At 41.2% G+C, this 17,500-nt stretch overlaps 2 protein-coding genes across 11 annotated transcripts in view; both read left to right on the top strand.

Moving 5' to 3' along the window:
* The window catches only part of slmapa (sarcolemma associated protein a), a 33,528-nt gene extending 25,804 nt beyond the window's left edge, over positions 1 to 7,724 (top strand). For 8 of the 9 annotated variants that reach the window (XM_058632149.1, XM_058632148.1, XM_058632150.1 and 5 more), the window contains 3 exons: positions 207 to 378; positions 914 to 1,048; positions 6,609 to 7,724. In XM_058632149.1, coding sequence (XP_058488132.1) covers positions 207 to 378; positions 914 to 1,048; positions 6,609 to 6,704 — 403 coding nt within the window. In that variant the 3' untranslated portion in view covers positions 6,705 to 7,724. Of the gene's footprint in view, positions 1 to 206; positions 379 to 913; positions 1,049 to 2,653; positions 2,742 to 6,608 lie in introns of all 9 variants that reach the window. The other variant, XM_058632147.1, reaches the window with a different exon arrangement.
* Positions 7,725 to 8,759: 1,035 nt separating this feature from the next.
* Positions 8,760 to 17,500, top strand: part of flnbl (filamin B, like) — a 45,709-nt gene continuing 36,968 nt past the window's right edge. For both annotated transcript variants that reach the window (XM_058632145.1, XM_058632144.1), the window contains exon 1: positions 8,760 to 9,177. In XM_058632145.1, coding sequence (XP_058488128.1) covers positions 8,886 to 9,177 — 292 coding nt within the window. In that variant the 5' untranslated portion in view covers positions 8,760 to 8,885. The remainder of the gene's footprint in view (positions 9,178 to 17,500) is intronic.

Genomic DNA, 17,500 nt, shown 5'->3' with positions numbered 1-17,500 from the left:
GATTTTTCTGCTCACGCGATACACTGTCAACAGACACCTGTACATTAGGGGTGGAGTCACTCCCATCTATCACAAGCAAGAGTGTATATATGTTTGTGTGTGTGTATATATACACTCACCTCAAAGTCTGTGCTCGGTGATAGATTTTCACTGTGTGTGTGTGTCACTGTGTGTGTGTGTGTGTGTGTGTGTGCGTGTGTGTGCAGCACCAGGGAGCAGAGTCTGGTCCTCAGTAACAGTCTGGAGTCTCTGGAGAAGAGGGAGGAGGTTCTGCAGGACAAACTGGGTTCTCTGGAGAACCAGCACCTGCAGGACGCGAGAAGGCTGAAGAGTCAACTGGACCAGGCCCAGGCCCACACACACACACTGCAGAAAGAGGTACGCTGCCCCCTGGAGGCTGTTAAAGGCTCTGCTTCATTCATGAAGGGTAGAGAACCAATTCTTGTCCTTCAGATTATTCTTCTATCCGTGTGTTTGCGGTCATATTTGAGGGCGCTAACTCTTCAGACTCTGCGTGGAGGTCAGCTCTGGCGACAATGCGATATTAGCATAGGTCCTGAACCCGTGCACTGCTCAAGGGCTCTGTAGCGGCCTCTAAGGCTTAAACAGAGGCATACGTTGAGTTCCACGGAATTTCCCGAAACTTGGTGTGAAGGTGTGAGAGCTCAAGACGTAACCATGGCCTCACCTCAACATGGAGTCGGCCTTGTTGAATTTTTGCATGTATGTAAATGAGTGAGAACTTATTCAAACGTGTTACGGATTCAGACGTGAGTTCAGGGAACTGCTGCACTGTCAGGTCAGTGCAGCAGGCGGTCAGTATGGCTGCTCTAATCTCATTACATCAGTGACTTTAACAACACAGACATCCTGAGAAAACTGCTAACAAGTTAATGTGTGTGTGTGTGTTTAGTATGAAGACACACACTCTCAGCTGTTGGACCTCCGTCAGCGCTATGAGCGAACAGAGCAGGAGAAGCTGAACATTAACCAGGAGCTGGAGCAGTGCAGGAGCAGCCTGAAGCTGCTGCAGGACAAGAGCAGCTCTGTGAGTGTCACACGCATGCACACGCACACACACACGCACACACACACACACACACACACACCTCATTGCACTGTTGTTGTAAACATTTAACTTTTGCTTTAATTCCAGATGTTTGGTTTTTTTTTTCGTTTTATTTGTTATTGTATTTTTTTCTTTCAACATTAATTCAGGAGAAGCAGCAGATTTTGCTCATGGGCACTGAGGCAGAGTTTGACATTAACCCTCGACGTGAAGATTTGATTTCAACTCTTATTTTTCTCTCTTTTCATTCTAATCTGATTTAAAACAACGTGAAGCGTCCTCCTCCTCCTCCTCACCCTCTTCCTCTCCCACCTTTATATTCCTCTTCACTGTCCTCCCTTCTCCTTCTCCTTTTCTTCCTCTCCTTCATCCATTGTCTTCCTCTTCATCCTCCTTCCTTACGTCCTATCTTGCGTCCGTCCATCCTTCTTTCCTCCCTTCCTTCCTTACGTCCTTCCTTCTTCCTTCCTCCCTCCCTCCCTTCCTTACTTACGTCCTTCCTTCCTTCCCTCCCTCCCTCCCTATAATAATCCTTCCATCAGGTGTGTTTTGGCTGCAGTTCAGAGGACAGTGTTTCCTGTTGCAGAAAGTGTTTCCTGTTGTATTCACAGCTGATTTCAGACACTTTTTTTTTTACAGACAGTTTTTACTCTCACTGGTTGTTTTGTTTCATTAATAGCTTTAATAATAAAAATGTAGATCATGAACGGAGCCACTTATAGAAACGTCTTCTTATTGTTATGTTTGTTTGTGATGACCTGGTGATGGGCGACCGAAACTCAGTTCTGTGTTTTTATTTTTGTGGCTGTTTTGCTTTGTAGAAATGGCTGATGTGTTACAATCCTGCCCCCCTCCCCCCGTTGGTACGTTCCATTTGTCGCCGTAAGTCAGAATGTCTGAGTTCCTTGTTGAAAGTTTCAACAAAACAAAATGTTTTTTATTTTCTTATAATAAAGACTAAAATGAAAGATATTTTATTTTATTTCATAAGAATTCCGACTAAAAACGTAATATAACATGATTTAATTCAAAGTTAAACCTGAACCTGCCGTGTAGGAAGTAGCCACACTTTGTGTAGGAAGTAGCCACACTTTGCACAGGAAGTAGCTACACTTTGTGTAGGAAGTAGCCACACTTTGCACAGTAAGTAGCTACACTGTGCAGGAAGTAGCCACACTTTGCACAGGAAGTAGCTACACTTTGTGTAGGAAGTAGCCACACTTTGCACAGTAAGTAGCTACACTGCGCAGGAAGTAGCCACACTTTGCACAGGAAGTAGCTACACTTTGTGTAGGAAGTAGCCACACTTTGCACAGGAAGTAGCTACACTGCGCAGGAAGTAGCCACACTTTGCACAGGAAGTAGCTACACTTCGGGTCGTGACTCAGTTTTAGCGCGGTGAACTCTTAGGTGACATCAATTCCAGTTGTGACTTCTGACGTCAATGGAATGTACCATTTGTCTCCCTCCCTCCCTCGCGCCTCGCTGCTGTTGCTCCACCCTCCATGTTGGTTTTTGGTTGATTTGCTGGCTGACCTCTTCTTGTCCCTCTCCTACCCCCCCCCCCCCCCCCCCCCCCTCTAGCCATCCATATTGCAGCCTGTCCAAGCCATATTCATGGGCCTTGTCCTGGCTCTGCTCTACTGGTGTTTCGGCCAGTTGTGGTAGAAAGGTACACACCGACATGACACCAGTCTGTCCCTCTGTCTCTCTCTGTCCCTGTGTCCTGTGTCTCCATCATCTGTCAGTGGAAGGAAAGCTGTCCGAGGGGAAAACTCTGTCCTGCCCTGTGATGGATTCAGGGTGTGGTTACTGCAGCAACCAGGCATTTGTGTGTTTTAAACCCTGAATTCTGATCAGTGTGGACAAACTCTTCTCCTCCTGCACTTTCCTATCAGACTGAGCGTCCTCTTCATTGTCATGACGTGTTCGCGTGTCAGTCAGGCGTCATCCACGCTGCGTTTTCAAATCAAAAAGCGTTTCACCTCCTCGCCATTTATCTGTCCACACTAACTCGCATGAAAACACGCGTCATGTGACCAGTTGGAGTTACTGGGCATTTGCATGTAAACAGGAAGTCGATCCTCTAGTTTTCTTCGTTTCAAAAAGTTCTGCCACCGAGGAACAGGAATGTTGGTATGTCCAGACTAAACTACAACTGACTGACTGGACTCCTTGTTTTCAGCACGTCCAGACTAAACTGAATCTGAAAACAATTCACAGCTGGTAACTGGGTCATTAGTTTTTCATCAGAGTATGTGAGTGTGAACAGTAATTGCATTGTGATTTTCTGCCTGTCCAGACTAAACAAAAAGTGAAAATGAGCAGAAATAAGTTGATACATTATTAAGGGGTGGACCACGTGAAATCGATTGGAGGGCCTGATGTGGCCCGCGGGCCGCGAGTTTGACACCTGAACCCGACTAAGACTGAGCCAGCCATGTTTTTCAGAAGTAGAAAGCAGTGGTGTAGTGTGAAGAAAACAAAAGTGTGGACGGACAGAAATGATGATATTAACGTTTTATGCAATTTAACATTTAAATGATGAATATTATGCATTCACTCCAGGGCTTCCTCCCAACGGTTATCACCGTTTTTGTAAGTGAGTGATCATACGAAGTCGCACAACGTGTGCGCACACACACACACACACACACTCACACACTCAGTCAGGTTAAATTAAAACTGTAATTAAAACCTTATTGGCTGCAGTGTTTGTGACCTCTGCTTTAAAGAGTTCCCTCCAAACAAACCCCACAAAGACAACGTAGTGCTCTAGTGACTCACTCTTCCACACACACGCACACACTTACTCTCCCACACACACGCACTCACTCTCCTACACACATGCACTCACTCTCCCACACACGCACTCACTCTCCCACACCAAATCTCATAGAGAAAATCAGTGATTTTAACATCACACACACAGCAGTTGTTGATCTTCTGCTGCCTCCATCACTAAGTCCAAATGTCTGATTTTGTGAATTTGGACTTAACTCAGTGACACAAAGTGACCACACGAGGCAGCAGACGACCAGCAGCTCCTGTGTCCCTGCAGCTAAAATCACTGATTTTCTCTATGAGGTTTGGTGTGGGAGAGTGAGTGGTTTACTAAATTCAGTTTAACTTTGAGTTTTTATTTTGAATATTTACTCACGTGTGTGTGTGTGTCCACTAACATGTTTTACTTGCAGGATGTCGCTGCTTTATCTTTATTTCTCTTTCCTCATTTCAAGCCTCTTGTTTGTGTTTTTGCTGATGTTTACATTCCAAACTCTTTATTTCTTCCTTTAATTCTTCTTTTCATGGTTCTGTCCATCGTGTCTGTTATGTCTGTCTGTTGCTCGTTCGTTCAAGAGAGAAAATATATGGAAGAGAATTAGAGCCAAATGTGAAGTCTTTATTTTGGATTAAAAAAAAAAGAATTCAGTAAGATTAAATTAGTCTGTGAAATATATATATATATATATATATATATATATATATATATTTTAATATTAATATTTTTAAAGGGGACATATTATACCCTAGTTCTCCAAGTGAAAATAGTTCCCTGGTGTCCTAATGAACATGTCAGTGACATGCTTTGGTCAAAATACCATAAAGATGAAGCACCATAGCAGTTCAATAACCCTGCTAAACCCGCCCCTTTCAGAACGCTCGGTTTTGTGCCTGGTCCCTTTATATGCAAATGAGACACAGGCAAACACACACCCACTTCTTCCAGGGGGTTTCTGATTTGTCCTCTTTACTGCACTCACTCGCTCAGCTCCTGTTCCATCCGCTCCATTCCTCTCCCCCTCCCTCCACTAGTTCTCTGGAAAAAAAAAAAAAAAGTGTGCGGAAAACAGCGAGAGTGCCGTCACAGGAAGAGTTGTCCGACACAAGGATCAAGCCGAACACTGTTTTTAACTGTTTTAAATCAGTTAAAAACACTTTTTTTTTTTTTTTTTTTTTTTTTTTTTAACTGATTTTCACAGAGAGTGCCGTCACAGGAAGAGCCCTCCGACACAAGGATACTTAGGGACAGCACCGCTGATCGCCAGCGGCGAGCTGCATAAACTGCTGCTGTATGTGACTGTATCAGATAGAGTCTGTGCTCCGGTCATGGAGGACGTACTGAACAAATATTTTTTGTCCGGCACATTAGCTTCAAATATTAAATTTATCCACTGGACACACAAAAATCCTCTGAGGCTGGAAGTTTGTGTAAAACACTGTGCTCCACTGTGCAGCCACCAACAGCACACTTGTCCCTCCGCGTTGACATAATACCGCTCTTCCTCCCTCGCCTGCACTCTCACATTTTATAGGGAAAAGGTGGAGCTCTCCAAGTAAACTTACTGGTGGGTGGTAACATTTGCGGTGAAATGCGCATGCTGCCGTCATAATGCGCAGCGAATTCAACATTGCGTGTTTTATCGCCTATACTTACACTAAGGGGGACCACGAAAAAAGGACTGAGTATTCTTTTTCCACACTTTGGCGACTGGTAGGGCCTCCAGAGTTCCAAATATAAGTATTAAAATGATTAAAAAATTGATTTTGCATAATATGTCCCCTTTAATATATTAAAATTTTCTTTCCCAACATAATAATCCCATGTGTCCCTAATTCTCTGCTGTGAAAAGGAAAGTTGTCAATTCTTTCATCTTCTTCCTGTTTGTTTGTTTTGAATTCACATCTTTTTCTTTTCTCTCTTCGTTTTTTTGTTTCAGCTGGAATTTAAAGATTTTCTCAGGTTTTAGTTTCCAGGATTCCAGGTTCAAATGATTTTTCACAAATTAATAATCTTAATCTGTAAAAACTAACCCTAACCCAATGTTTCAAAGTAAAAGCCTGTCAGTGTGTTGTTATATAACACTGTAAATGTTTGTTTAACTCTTTTACTTCAAGTTTTCAAACACACACACACTTCACTGAGTCTACACTTAAAAACTTCATTAAACTTTTCTGAGACATTTTTTAGTTTTTCAAAATAAAATACATGTTTTTACGGTATCTTAAATTTTAGTCATTATTTCAAAATAAAATATGCATTTTCACGTAATCTTTCTTTTCAGTCGTTATTCTTTCAAAATAAAATGCACAATTTTATTTTATCTTTAATTTCAGTCGTTATTCTTTCAAAATAAATATGCGTTTTTACATTATCTTTCATTTTAGTCGTTATTTCAAAATAAAATGCACGATTTTGTCATCTTTCATTCCAGTCGTTATTCTTTCAAAATAAAATATGCGTTTTTATGTTGTCTTTCATTTCAGTCGTTATTCTTTTAAAAATAAAATGCATGTTTTTACGTTATCTTTTATTTCAGTCGTTATTCTTTCAAAATAAAATGCACATTTTTATGTTATCTTTCATTTTATTTGTGATTCTTTCAAAATAAAATATGTATATGTGTAATATATCTTATGCTCCTCCTCCTTCTCTTTCTCGTCCTTCATTGTCTTTTTTTGTCCAAGATTTCAACGTCAATAAATCCGACTAACTGGTCCTATTCTCTCTCTCTGTCTCTCACTTTGTCTCTCTCAGAGCGGCTGGACTCCCTGGATGCCGGTCATCGCAGTGATGGTTGCCGTGACGGCAGCCGTCCTTTACCCTAACCTCTCCAAGAGCAGCTCCGCCTGAAACAGACTCACACTCACACACACACACACACACACACATGCATACACACCGGGCTGTGAGGAGAGCATGTCACTGCGTCTCTTGTATAAAGTTAATTGTATATAATTGTAGACGAATATAAAAGTCGTGGTTTCTACAGAACGTTCTCGCGCTTGGTTTATTTTCACTTTTGTTGTTTTTCCGACTCTCAGCTGTGGTGGTGGATTTAGTTTTCCTCGTTTTTTTGTCTGTGTTGTTTTTCGGGGGGGGGTTTTTGTCGTTTTCCGATCGTTCTCCAGGAGAAATGAGCTTTCACGTTAAAATCCCGTCATCCCACTCATGTCTGATTACGAGCGTTGAGCTTTGACGTTAGCGTAAGTGTTGACATTAGCGTTGACGTTAGCGTAAGTGTTGACGTAAGCGATGATGTTAGCATTGATGTTAGCGTTGACGTGGGTTTTTGTCGTGGTGGTTTTTCTGTTTTTTTTCACACAGACGTTTCAGGAAAATCGCGCCCTCTGGTTTTAGTCGGCCATGGCGTTTCCCCTTTTGTTTGTTTGGGTTTTTTTGTTTTAATTATGGGGTGAGTTTTGTGGGCGGGGCTAAAACTCAAAGCCAAATTATTAAAATAGATTTAAAAAAGATGATTGATTTAATTTGTTGAGAGGTGGACGTTTTTGATGTGACACCAGTCTGTGTGTGTGTGCGTGCGTATGTGTGTATGCGTGTGTGTGTGGACTGGTGAACAGTGTCGTCCTGTGTCTCCTCGTCTTTGTCTGTGTTTTAAAATAATAAATAATAAATAGAGAGAAAATGAACAAATATTCCTGAGGTTTAAAGAGAAAAAAACCATGAACACATGAAAACACTACAAAGAGAAAATAAAGAGAAATGTTTGTAAAATAAAATGTTATTTGATCGACTCGAGTGTCAGCAGAAATATTTTGTTACAATTAAGAGATTTGAGATGAAGATGAAGATGATGGTGTTTAATATGCAGAGATGTTTGGATTAAAGTTGTAGCAAAGATGATTCACCAAACCTGCTTCCTGTCTCTGTACACACACAAATTAACACCAACAAATGATCTTTTAATACATTTTACCAAACAAAAACATCTTTAAAGGTTTAACTAATTATTAATCATTTATTTAATGATTGAAGAAGATTTGCTTTATTTAGTATTATTATTTTTTTTAAAGCAGCTAAACGGACGTGTTTTTGTTTGGTCTCCACGTGAAATTATGTGAAAACATGAGAAGTCCGGCACTTAGTAGACGGTCCCTGAGCTCCCACGATCACTAACATTTAAAGGGAACGAAGTCAAATGACATCGTTTTCATCAACAACAAAAAAAACATGGATCTGGACATAACACCAAAGCTCAGGGACCTGAACCTTCATCATGCAGCCAAGTGTTGGCAAACTTTCTGTAAACTTCACCAACTGTTTTGATTATTTTACATCTAACTCAAGTCACGTTACCCGGAAGTGACCTGTGACAGGGGGAGGAGCTTCACACAGGACAACGATAAAAGTGTCTGCACATGAACAAAAACTATATAATACAATAAAAGCATAAAAATGTGTCGTTTTCCACCTTTAGTTTAAGAAGGAAAAAAATCAAATCTGCAGTAAAGTCAGACTTTTTTTTTCCTTTTTTGGTGTCACGTCACAGCGCCGCTCACAGGCCTGGCACAGGTACTACAGCGCTGTGTCAGCGTGAACGTGAGTTTGTGCGGATGACGCTGCCACGCCTCGCGTTCGCCGCTCATGTGCGATGGAGGCATCGAAGTCGCAATAAAAGGAAATTAAATCAAATGAAGAACCGAGTAAGTTTAACTCGTTATTTTGTTTTTGTTTCTTTGCAAACAAAAACAAATCAACTAAATCTCCCCTGGTTTTCTTTGAATTAATTTTTCTGAAACACTTCATTTTGTTCATTTGTTTCACGTTTTGTAATAAATGCTTTGCACTTGTAGGCCCCCGTACATGTCCGCCAGGGGGCGACACATCACCAGCGCAGAGCAGAACCGTCACAGGAGGAAGGAGCTGAACATTCCGAGTTTTGGGAGCAGCACGTGAACGCGTCCGCGTGAAACGGGGACAAAGTCCGGACTCGTTAAGGAAACACGAGCCACACTTTCCCGACACTTTTGACCAGAAACCTGAACGCGAAGCGGCGGAGACACGAGCGAGAAGATGCCGGTCACAGAGAAGGACCTGGCCGAGGACGCGCCATGGAAGAAGATCCAGGAGAACACCTTCACCCGCTGGATCAACGAGCACCTCAAGTGCGTGAACAAGCGGATCGGGGACCTGCAGCTGGACCTGGGCGACGGCCTGAGGCTCATCGCTCTGCTGGAGGTCCTGAGCCACAAGAAGATGTTCCGAAAGTATCACCCAAGGCCGAACTTCAGGCAGATGAAGCTGGAAAACGTCTCGGTGGCTCTGGAGTTTCTGGACAAGGAGAACATTAAACTGGTCTCCATAGGTGAGTCACTCATCCATTCATCCGTGCAGACGCCTCCGAGGCTCCAGCAGCGCCACACACTACTTTTAAACGGTTAGAGTTTTCCACACAACAGTGATGAACTTTATTCATGTTTATCGCCCCCCCCCCCCCCCCCCCTCAAGTTTTAGCCCCAAACAAACCGTTTATGCCAATCCAACTCCGGACTCCCTTGAAAAATATGGCGTTTTAAGGTCTAATCGCCTTTTCACGAAAGCACACGTGAATTGTTTTCTAATGTACATGATGTTTTCGTAGCTTTTAGAGAGCCGTCTGTAATTCGGCATCTATTTAATACTCATGAACGACGAGAATTGACTCTAAAATCTAAAGGTTTATGTTTGTTTTCGCATGTTGTACACCTAACGGGACGTGTTCTGCCTGACACCCTTTAGAAATGTTGCATTTTGAAGTATAATCGCTTCCTAACAAAAACTCATCAGTCCAAAAGTGTTGCGAATTGTGTTTTCCTAGTCTTTAGTAAACGGTCTTTAATTCGGGACGCAATAAATACTCAAACGACAATAATTGCCTCTAAAATCTAAAGTTTTATGTTGGTTTTCCCAGGTTGTACACCTACTATTGCGTTGTCTGCCCCCAAACCCTTTACATTGTTGCGTTTTAAAGTCTAATCCCACAAAACTTGCATTTTTTTATAATGATTTAAATAATGTTTTCTGAATTCGACAAATTCTCGTGTGTTGCCTAACATGACGTTATCTGCCCGACACCCTTTAGAAAAATGTTGCGTTTTAAAGATAAATGGATGTTCAACAAAACCGCATCTACCTCCTTATGTTGTGAATTATGTTTTCTGAATCGTCAAAAGCCGCTCTTTAATTCGGCATAGACGTAATACACTAAACAAGTCTTACCTTTTTCAAATCTGAAGTTTTTCCTAAATCGTTCACGTCGCAGCTGCGGACCACCTGGTTGCATTTTGGAAAGAATTTTTGAACTTAAGAAGCACCTTTTTAAAAAAGAGAGAGAGAGAAGCGACATTTGAGTTCATGTAAAACGTGCCTTTATTTGCTTAGAAAAGGTTCATTTAAAGTGTCTCTATTTACTCTGAAATTCACCTGTTGGTGACAAAACTTTGACGCTAACTCGGGCTAGCTCACGCTAACTCGGGCTAACTCACGTTAACTCACGCTAACTCGGGCTAACTCACGTTAACCCACGCTAACTCGGGCTAACTCACGTTAACCCACGCTAACTCGGGCTAACTCGGACTAACTCACCCTAACTCAGCAGGTGTGACAGGAAACTGCGTTTAAAAATCACGCAATTTAATCTCGTCATGCCCATTTGCGACATTGAAATGGATAGGTTATATTATATCACGTTTGTTTAGATTATATCAGATTAGTTTGGGTTGTATTAGATTAGGTTAGATTATATCTGGTTAAATTAGGTAAAATTAGGTCATGTTCAGTTACATTGGGTTAGGTTAGATTATTTTAGGTCATGTTCTGTATGTATATTATATTTTTATGGTGGTGTCATTTGTGTGTTTTAAAGAGTTTGACGTTTAGGACAGAGTCACCTTTTCTGTAAGGAATTTAGAAAACTGAAGTTTGTAAACCACTCACTCTCCCACACCATAGTCCACAGAGAAAATCACTGATTTTAGCGTGTGTGTGTGTGTGTGTGATGATGTTAGAGCTGCTGATCTAAATGTTCAGGACACAATAACAGTCACTCCCCAAATTCAGGCTCATTTAAACCTGTAATTGTACATTTTTAGATTGTGAAGTAAACGCTGTAATTACACAATAATCAAGAGACACTAAAACGTTTCCTCTCCTGCACCCAACCTGTGTCAGCCATGTTTGTTCATTACCCACAATACCTCTCTGTTTGCACACACACACAGTGACACACACACAGTGACACACACACACACAGTGACGCACACACACACACACAGTGGTTTTGTGTGTGTGCTGCAGAGTGAAGGGTGTGTCTGATGGTAACAGTTGTAATCAGATCGTGTGTGTGTGTCACAGGTAATGTTTGTTTGTCACATACTTCACCTGTATGACAGGAAGGGTTGCCAGGCAACAGGGGATTGGGGGCGGGTGATGAGTTACATCTTAAGTTAAAGACACACAATGCTTTTCATAATCAATTCATTTGTCCATAAAAATATTGATCAGGTTTTGTCAATATTATTATTATTATTTTTATTGTTTATTAAAAAGCCATTTGTTGCAAATTGTGCATTTTTATTCCCAGAACGTTGACAAATGTTTTGAAGTCACTCAAACTTCATTTTTCTAAGTCTTTCATGTATTTCATATTTAGATTCTAAAGTATTTTTAGCATAAAACAGAGAAACTAGATACATGATAATATGAAGTGTTTCCACCTCCACTACACTAGGAGGCGATGTGCTTCCTGATATTCTGTGTTACGTCACTTTAGCTACGTCTTAGCATGTCCTCTTCATTCTGTCTGTTTACCTTCTTTAAAGTTTCACATTTTTACTGTGTGTGTGTGTGTGTGTGTGTGTGTGTGTGTGTGTGTGTGTGTGTGAGAACACCAAGAACTGGCTCAACAGGTTGTGTAACTTTCAGTTGTGACTTAATCAGACTGTGACCTCGTTCTCTTCCTCTTTCTTTCTTATACACACACACACACATGCGCGCGCGCGCACACACACGAAGGAAGGACAACACCTGGAGGTCAGAAGGTAAATTCCTTCTGTTGCCACGGTAACCTTTGGTAACCTAAGCATTTGTTTAAAGTTCATCAAACTCCACCCCTTTTTTAAAAAGACCGTCTGATGAAACTCCTGCATGGTCCTACAGAGGGCGCCACCCTCAGTTTCTGTTGTTCTGTTGTGAAATGGAGGGCGCTGTTAGCTTAGCTGTTAGCTTAGCTGTTTGCTAAATTGTTAGCTTAGTTGTTAGCTCCACTCTCAGGTTATAGCGCGTCACGTAGCATTAGTTTATCTTGATTTGTGAAAACCGTTGATATGTCTTAGGTTAGTGAGTGAGTGAGTGAGTGAGTGAGTTAGTGAGAGTGAAAGTACCCTCAGACTTTTACAGACTCACTCTGTGGTTCTGCAGAACAGGACGCACATGCCGGGCACACACACAGACACACACATGGCACTGGCTGAAACCCTGAACATCAGGTCCTCCAGACTGATCAGGGAGGTGTTGCAGGTCCTGTCTGCTCCTCAGTGTCCGTGTTTCCGTCACTCGCCGTTAAACCTGCTGTGGGAGAGAGGAGACAGAAGAGTGACCTCCTTCTCTACATGAAGACTCTGGTCCTCGGCTGTGGGAGAAAACCGCTGTACCTCAGCTGTGTGAACTGTGGTTCTCTGTCGGGCCTCAGAGAATCCAAATGGACTGAGGTTCTTGATGCGGACTCTTCCCCTGAAGGCTGCTGGCGGCTCCTGTATAAGCCTCCTGTTACACGGAGCTATAGCTACAAACGCCTGGATGCTAGCACTGGGGAGGGATGTCCCTTTTGTGGACAGACAGAGACTCTAGAACACTTTGGTTTCATGTCCTCGTTTGTCAGACCTGTTTAGGTTTTTGCACAGTTGGGTTGAGGCTCTGAGAGAGGGTTTTAGTATCACGACATTTAGGTCACCATACAATCACAATGTATGGTAAAAACAACCAGGGCCGGTGAAATGTTTTTGGGTCTACCACTTCACCTTTTTGTTCCATAACCCTCAGGATCTTTGAAGACGTTTAAAATGACTGACTTACTGCGTCCAACCTCAGCAGCAATGGCACGCTGCGAGAGGCCTCGCTGATGCAGCTCAACAATCCGACCGCGTTCAAAGAGAGAAAGCTTTTTTGCCTTTGCCATCAGGAGGTCATGACAGTGTGGATACCTGACAGAAAAGATTTAGACTTTTAAAGGCTGTGCTCTTAAACCTTTCATCTATTTCACTTTAATGGTTGTTTGCAATAAATTGCTTACTGAATTTTTTTTGTTTCACTCCCATTTCTTCTTCTTCTTGCATTTTGAAACCGGACTTAAAAACCTCTTAAGATCCAACAGTGCAAAATGTCAATTCTTGCAATTTTTCAACTGGTCTTAAAATTTATATCAGGAGTGTACGTAGCGTCACGTGACTTAAATATTGTGATTTATATATCGTGACTTAAACATTGTGATAATATCGTGACTTAAATATTGTGATATTATGACTTAAATATCGTGACTTAAATATCGTGACTTAAATATTGTGATAATATCATGACTTAAATATTGTGATATCGTGACTTAAACATTGTGATAATATTGTGAATTAAATATCGTGACTTAAATATTGTGATAATATCGTGACTTAAATATTGTGATTTAAATATTGTGATAATATCGTGACTTAAACATTGTGATAATATCGTGACTTAAATATTGTGATATTATGACTTAAATATCGTAACTTAAATATTGTGATAATATCGTTACTTAAATATTGTGATAATATCGTGACTTAAATATCATGACTTAAATATTGTGACTTAAATATCGTGACTTAAACATTGTGATAATATTGTGACTTAAATATTGTGATTTAAATATTGTGATATCGTGACTTAAACATTGTGATAATATTGTGACTTAAATATTGTGATATCGTGACTTAAACATTGTGATAATATTGTGACTTAAATATTGTGATATCGTGACTTAAACATTGTGATAATATTGTGACTTAAATATTGTGATATCGTGACTTAAACATTGTGATAATATTGGGACTTAAATATTGTGATATCGTGACTTAAATATTGTGATAATATCATGACTTAAATATTGTGATTTAAATATCGTGACTAAAATATTGTGATAATATTGTGACAATATCGTGACTTAAACATTGTGATAATATTGTGACAATATCGTGACTTAAACATTGTGATAATATCGTGACTTAAATATTGTGATAATGTGATAATATGACTTAAATATTGTGACTTAAATATCGGGATTTAAATATCGTGACTTAAACATTGTGATAATATTGTGACTTAAATATTGTGATTTAAATATTGTGACTTAAATATTGTGATATCGTGACTTAAACATTGTGATAATATCGTGACTTAAATATTGTGATTAATATTGTGACTTAAATATCTTGACTTAAATATTGTGATAATATCATGACTTTAATATTGTGATAATATCGTGATTTAAATATCGTGACTCAAATATCGTGACTTTAATATTGTGATAATATCGTGATTTAAATATCGTGACTTAAACATTGTGATAATACTGTGACTTAAATATGGCGTTGTGGTTTTGTCACTTTTTCTTTGTGATAATTATGAAAGTTTAACGCAGCTTTAAAACCTTCAGTGCTGTTGGTTAGTTGTCAGTGTGAGTTGTTAAAAGGTAGGACTAGTTATTGTAGGTTATTAGTTTAAATATTTGAAGCACTAGTGATTTCTGTCGTGCTCTGCAGCCTCATTATTTGTGTTCCTGTACCAGGGAAGGTGTGTCAGTCTGATAAGGAAGACATTTTGTTCCTCCCTCATTCACCTTCGCTCACATGCGCGCATGCACACACACACACACACACACACACACACACACACACACACACACTTTCTCTCCATGTTCTTTGTGTGCTCTCATACAAACTTAAACCCTCCCAGCCCCCACTGCTTCATTAGTGCTCTTGTTGTGTGGTTGTTGTTGCGTCTCCATGGCGACAGGCCAACAAACCAGCAGGTATGGACCGAGGCGGCGGCTGCAGCCTCAAATATGTGACAGGGGCGACTTCTGAATGTGTTTGTTGACAGATTAATGTCTGAATGAAAGACATGGCTGTGATGGCTGTTAAAGGGATAGTTCAGCTTTTTGAAGTGTGCCCCCTGCTGGCTGCACCAAGGACATGAGCCACTCAACAAAAGACTCACTTAAAGGGGACATATTATGCAAAATCAACTTTTTAACCATTTTAATACTTATATTTGGGACTCTGGAGGCCCTAGCAGTCACCAAAGTGTGGAAAAAGAATACTCAGTCCTTTTTCCGTGGTCCCCCTTAGTGTAAGTATAGGCGATAAAACACTCGATGTTGAATTCGCTGCGCATTATGACGGCAGCATGCGCATTTCACCGCAAATGTTACCGCCCCACCAGTAAGTTTACTTGGAGAGCTCCACCTTAGCTCCACCTTGTCCCTATAAAATGCGAGAGTGCAGGCGAGGGAGGAAGAGCGGTATTATGTCAACGCGGAGGGACAAGTGTGCTGTTGGTGGCTGCACAGTGGAGCACAGTGTTTTACACAAACTTCCAGCCTCAGAGGATTTTATATATGAAGCTAATGTTCCGGATAAAGTCAGCAAACGTGTGTTCGTGTGTTCGCACCACTTCGCATCAGACTGCGGCCAGCGGTCGCCGTATTTAGTCAGCGACCGTATTTCACTGACGTACAAACACACACATTGTTAAGAAAAGGTCAAATAGAGCTCATAACTGACCATTCTGACACGTCCTAATTAAAGATATTTGTTCAGTACGTCCTCCATGACCGGAGCACAGACTCAGTCTGATACAGTCACATACAGCGGCAGCAGCAGCAGCAGCAGCGTGCGCGTGTGCGTGTGCGTGTGCGTGTGCGTGTGCGTGTGCGTGTGCGTGTGCGTGTGCGTGTGTGTGTGCGTGTGTGTGTGTGTGTGTGTGTGTTGCATCACTGCTGTTTACTTGGATCATTGTGTTCAACGTTAGCTAATGGTTTGACTCACTGTGTCATGTCCAGACCTGAGATTAGGTCACATGACCAGGATGAAGAGTTCAGGTTCTAAAGTAGTTTTTGTTGGATTTGTGGAAGATTCTGACTCATTGTGGACGCAGCCTGAGACACGGAGACTCTCGTACGTCAGTTTAAGAACATGTTTCACGTCTTTATCTCACTGTGAGACAGACGTTTGTAAACCACTCACTCGCACACCAAAGTCCACAGAGAAAGTCAGTGATTTTAACATCACACACACACACGTTGGACATTCATGACTTAAGGGGACATTGCATTGACTTGCATTCATTTCCTGGAGACTTACTCTAACCTTAACCACAATTACTACAGACCTAATCCTAAACCTGACCATACCTAACTCTAACCTCAACCTAACCTTAAAACATATCTTCACCTTAAAATGTAGTTATTTACGTTGTGGGGACTTGATTTTTGTCCCCACAAGGAAGACAAGTCCCCATAATGTGACTGTGTAAACAGCTTTAGGTCCCCACAACATTAGTAATACCTGGACACATACACACACACACACAGAGAAGCTGCTGGTCCTCTGCTGCCTCCATCACTACGTTCAAATATATTATTTTGTCAAATTGGCGTTTTATATTTTTAATTTCAGTGCCACAAAGTGACCACACGAGGCAGCAGAGGACCAGCAGCTTGTGTGCGATGTTAAAATCACTGATTTTCTCTGTGGACTTTGGTGTGGGAGAGTGAGTGGTTTACTAACGTCTGTCTCACAGTGAGATAAAGACGTGATCATGTGACGTGGACATTGTAGATTAAACTGTTGAGATTTTCTGGAAACGTTTCCTTAAAAAAAGAAAACTGTTAAAAGGAATGTGTTTTTGTCCGTTTATTTATTTTATGTTCATGTTGTTTGGGTATGAATGGATTTTTGTTTTAATAGAAAATGTTCTGTTGGTGTCAGACGTGTGAGAGGAAGCTCCGCCTTGTTTTCCCTGGACCTTAAATTCCTGCTCATTATGTTTTTTTATAACCCACTGATTTATGGAACGGTCATGATGTCACAATGGCTCGTAAATAGAAGCTGAAGGAATGAGTAATGGATCAGTGGTTAAAGTTAATGTGTAGCTGCTGCAGATTAGAGACGAGGGAAATGCACATCTAATCCAGATTAAATCCTCTCTAGAACCATGTATGAAGCAAAGAAAAATAAGGACTATAAACTACCAGAGGTCAAAACATTCTAAACTAGGTGGAGGACAGGAGGACAGGAGGACAGGAGGACGTGGTGAGCTGTGGAGACGCTGTGTTATTAGAGGCTTGTGTCAGTGGGTGAGGCGGCAGCTCCACCTCAGCCTGAGCTGCTCTAACATGTTTGTGTTGTTGTGACTCTGCAGCTTCTCCACGCTCATGACAGGAAGTCACTTCTCTTAAAGTGGAAACATGTTCGCACACTTAATTCCAACATTTAATCCAAGTCATTGTCCTGCTGGAAGGTGAACGTCCGTCGTAGCCTCAGATCACACACAGAGTGTAAGAATATCTGTGTATTTAACACCAGTCCCAGCTGCTGATGCTGGTTCACTGTGGGATGGTG

Source organism: Solea solea, chromosome 6 (assembly GCF_958295425.1).
Source record: "Solea solea chromosome 6, fSolSol10.1, whole genome shotgun sequence".
Taxonomy (NCBI): Eukaryota; Metazoa; Chordata; class Actinopteri; order Pleuronectiformes; family Soleidae; genus Solea; species Solea solea.
The sequence above is the reverse complement of the archived record's forward strand: the minus strand, read 5'-3'. Positions and strand labels throughout refer to the sequence as shown.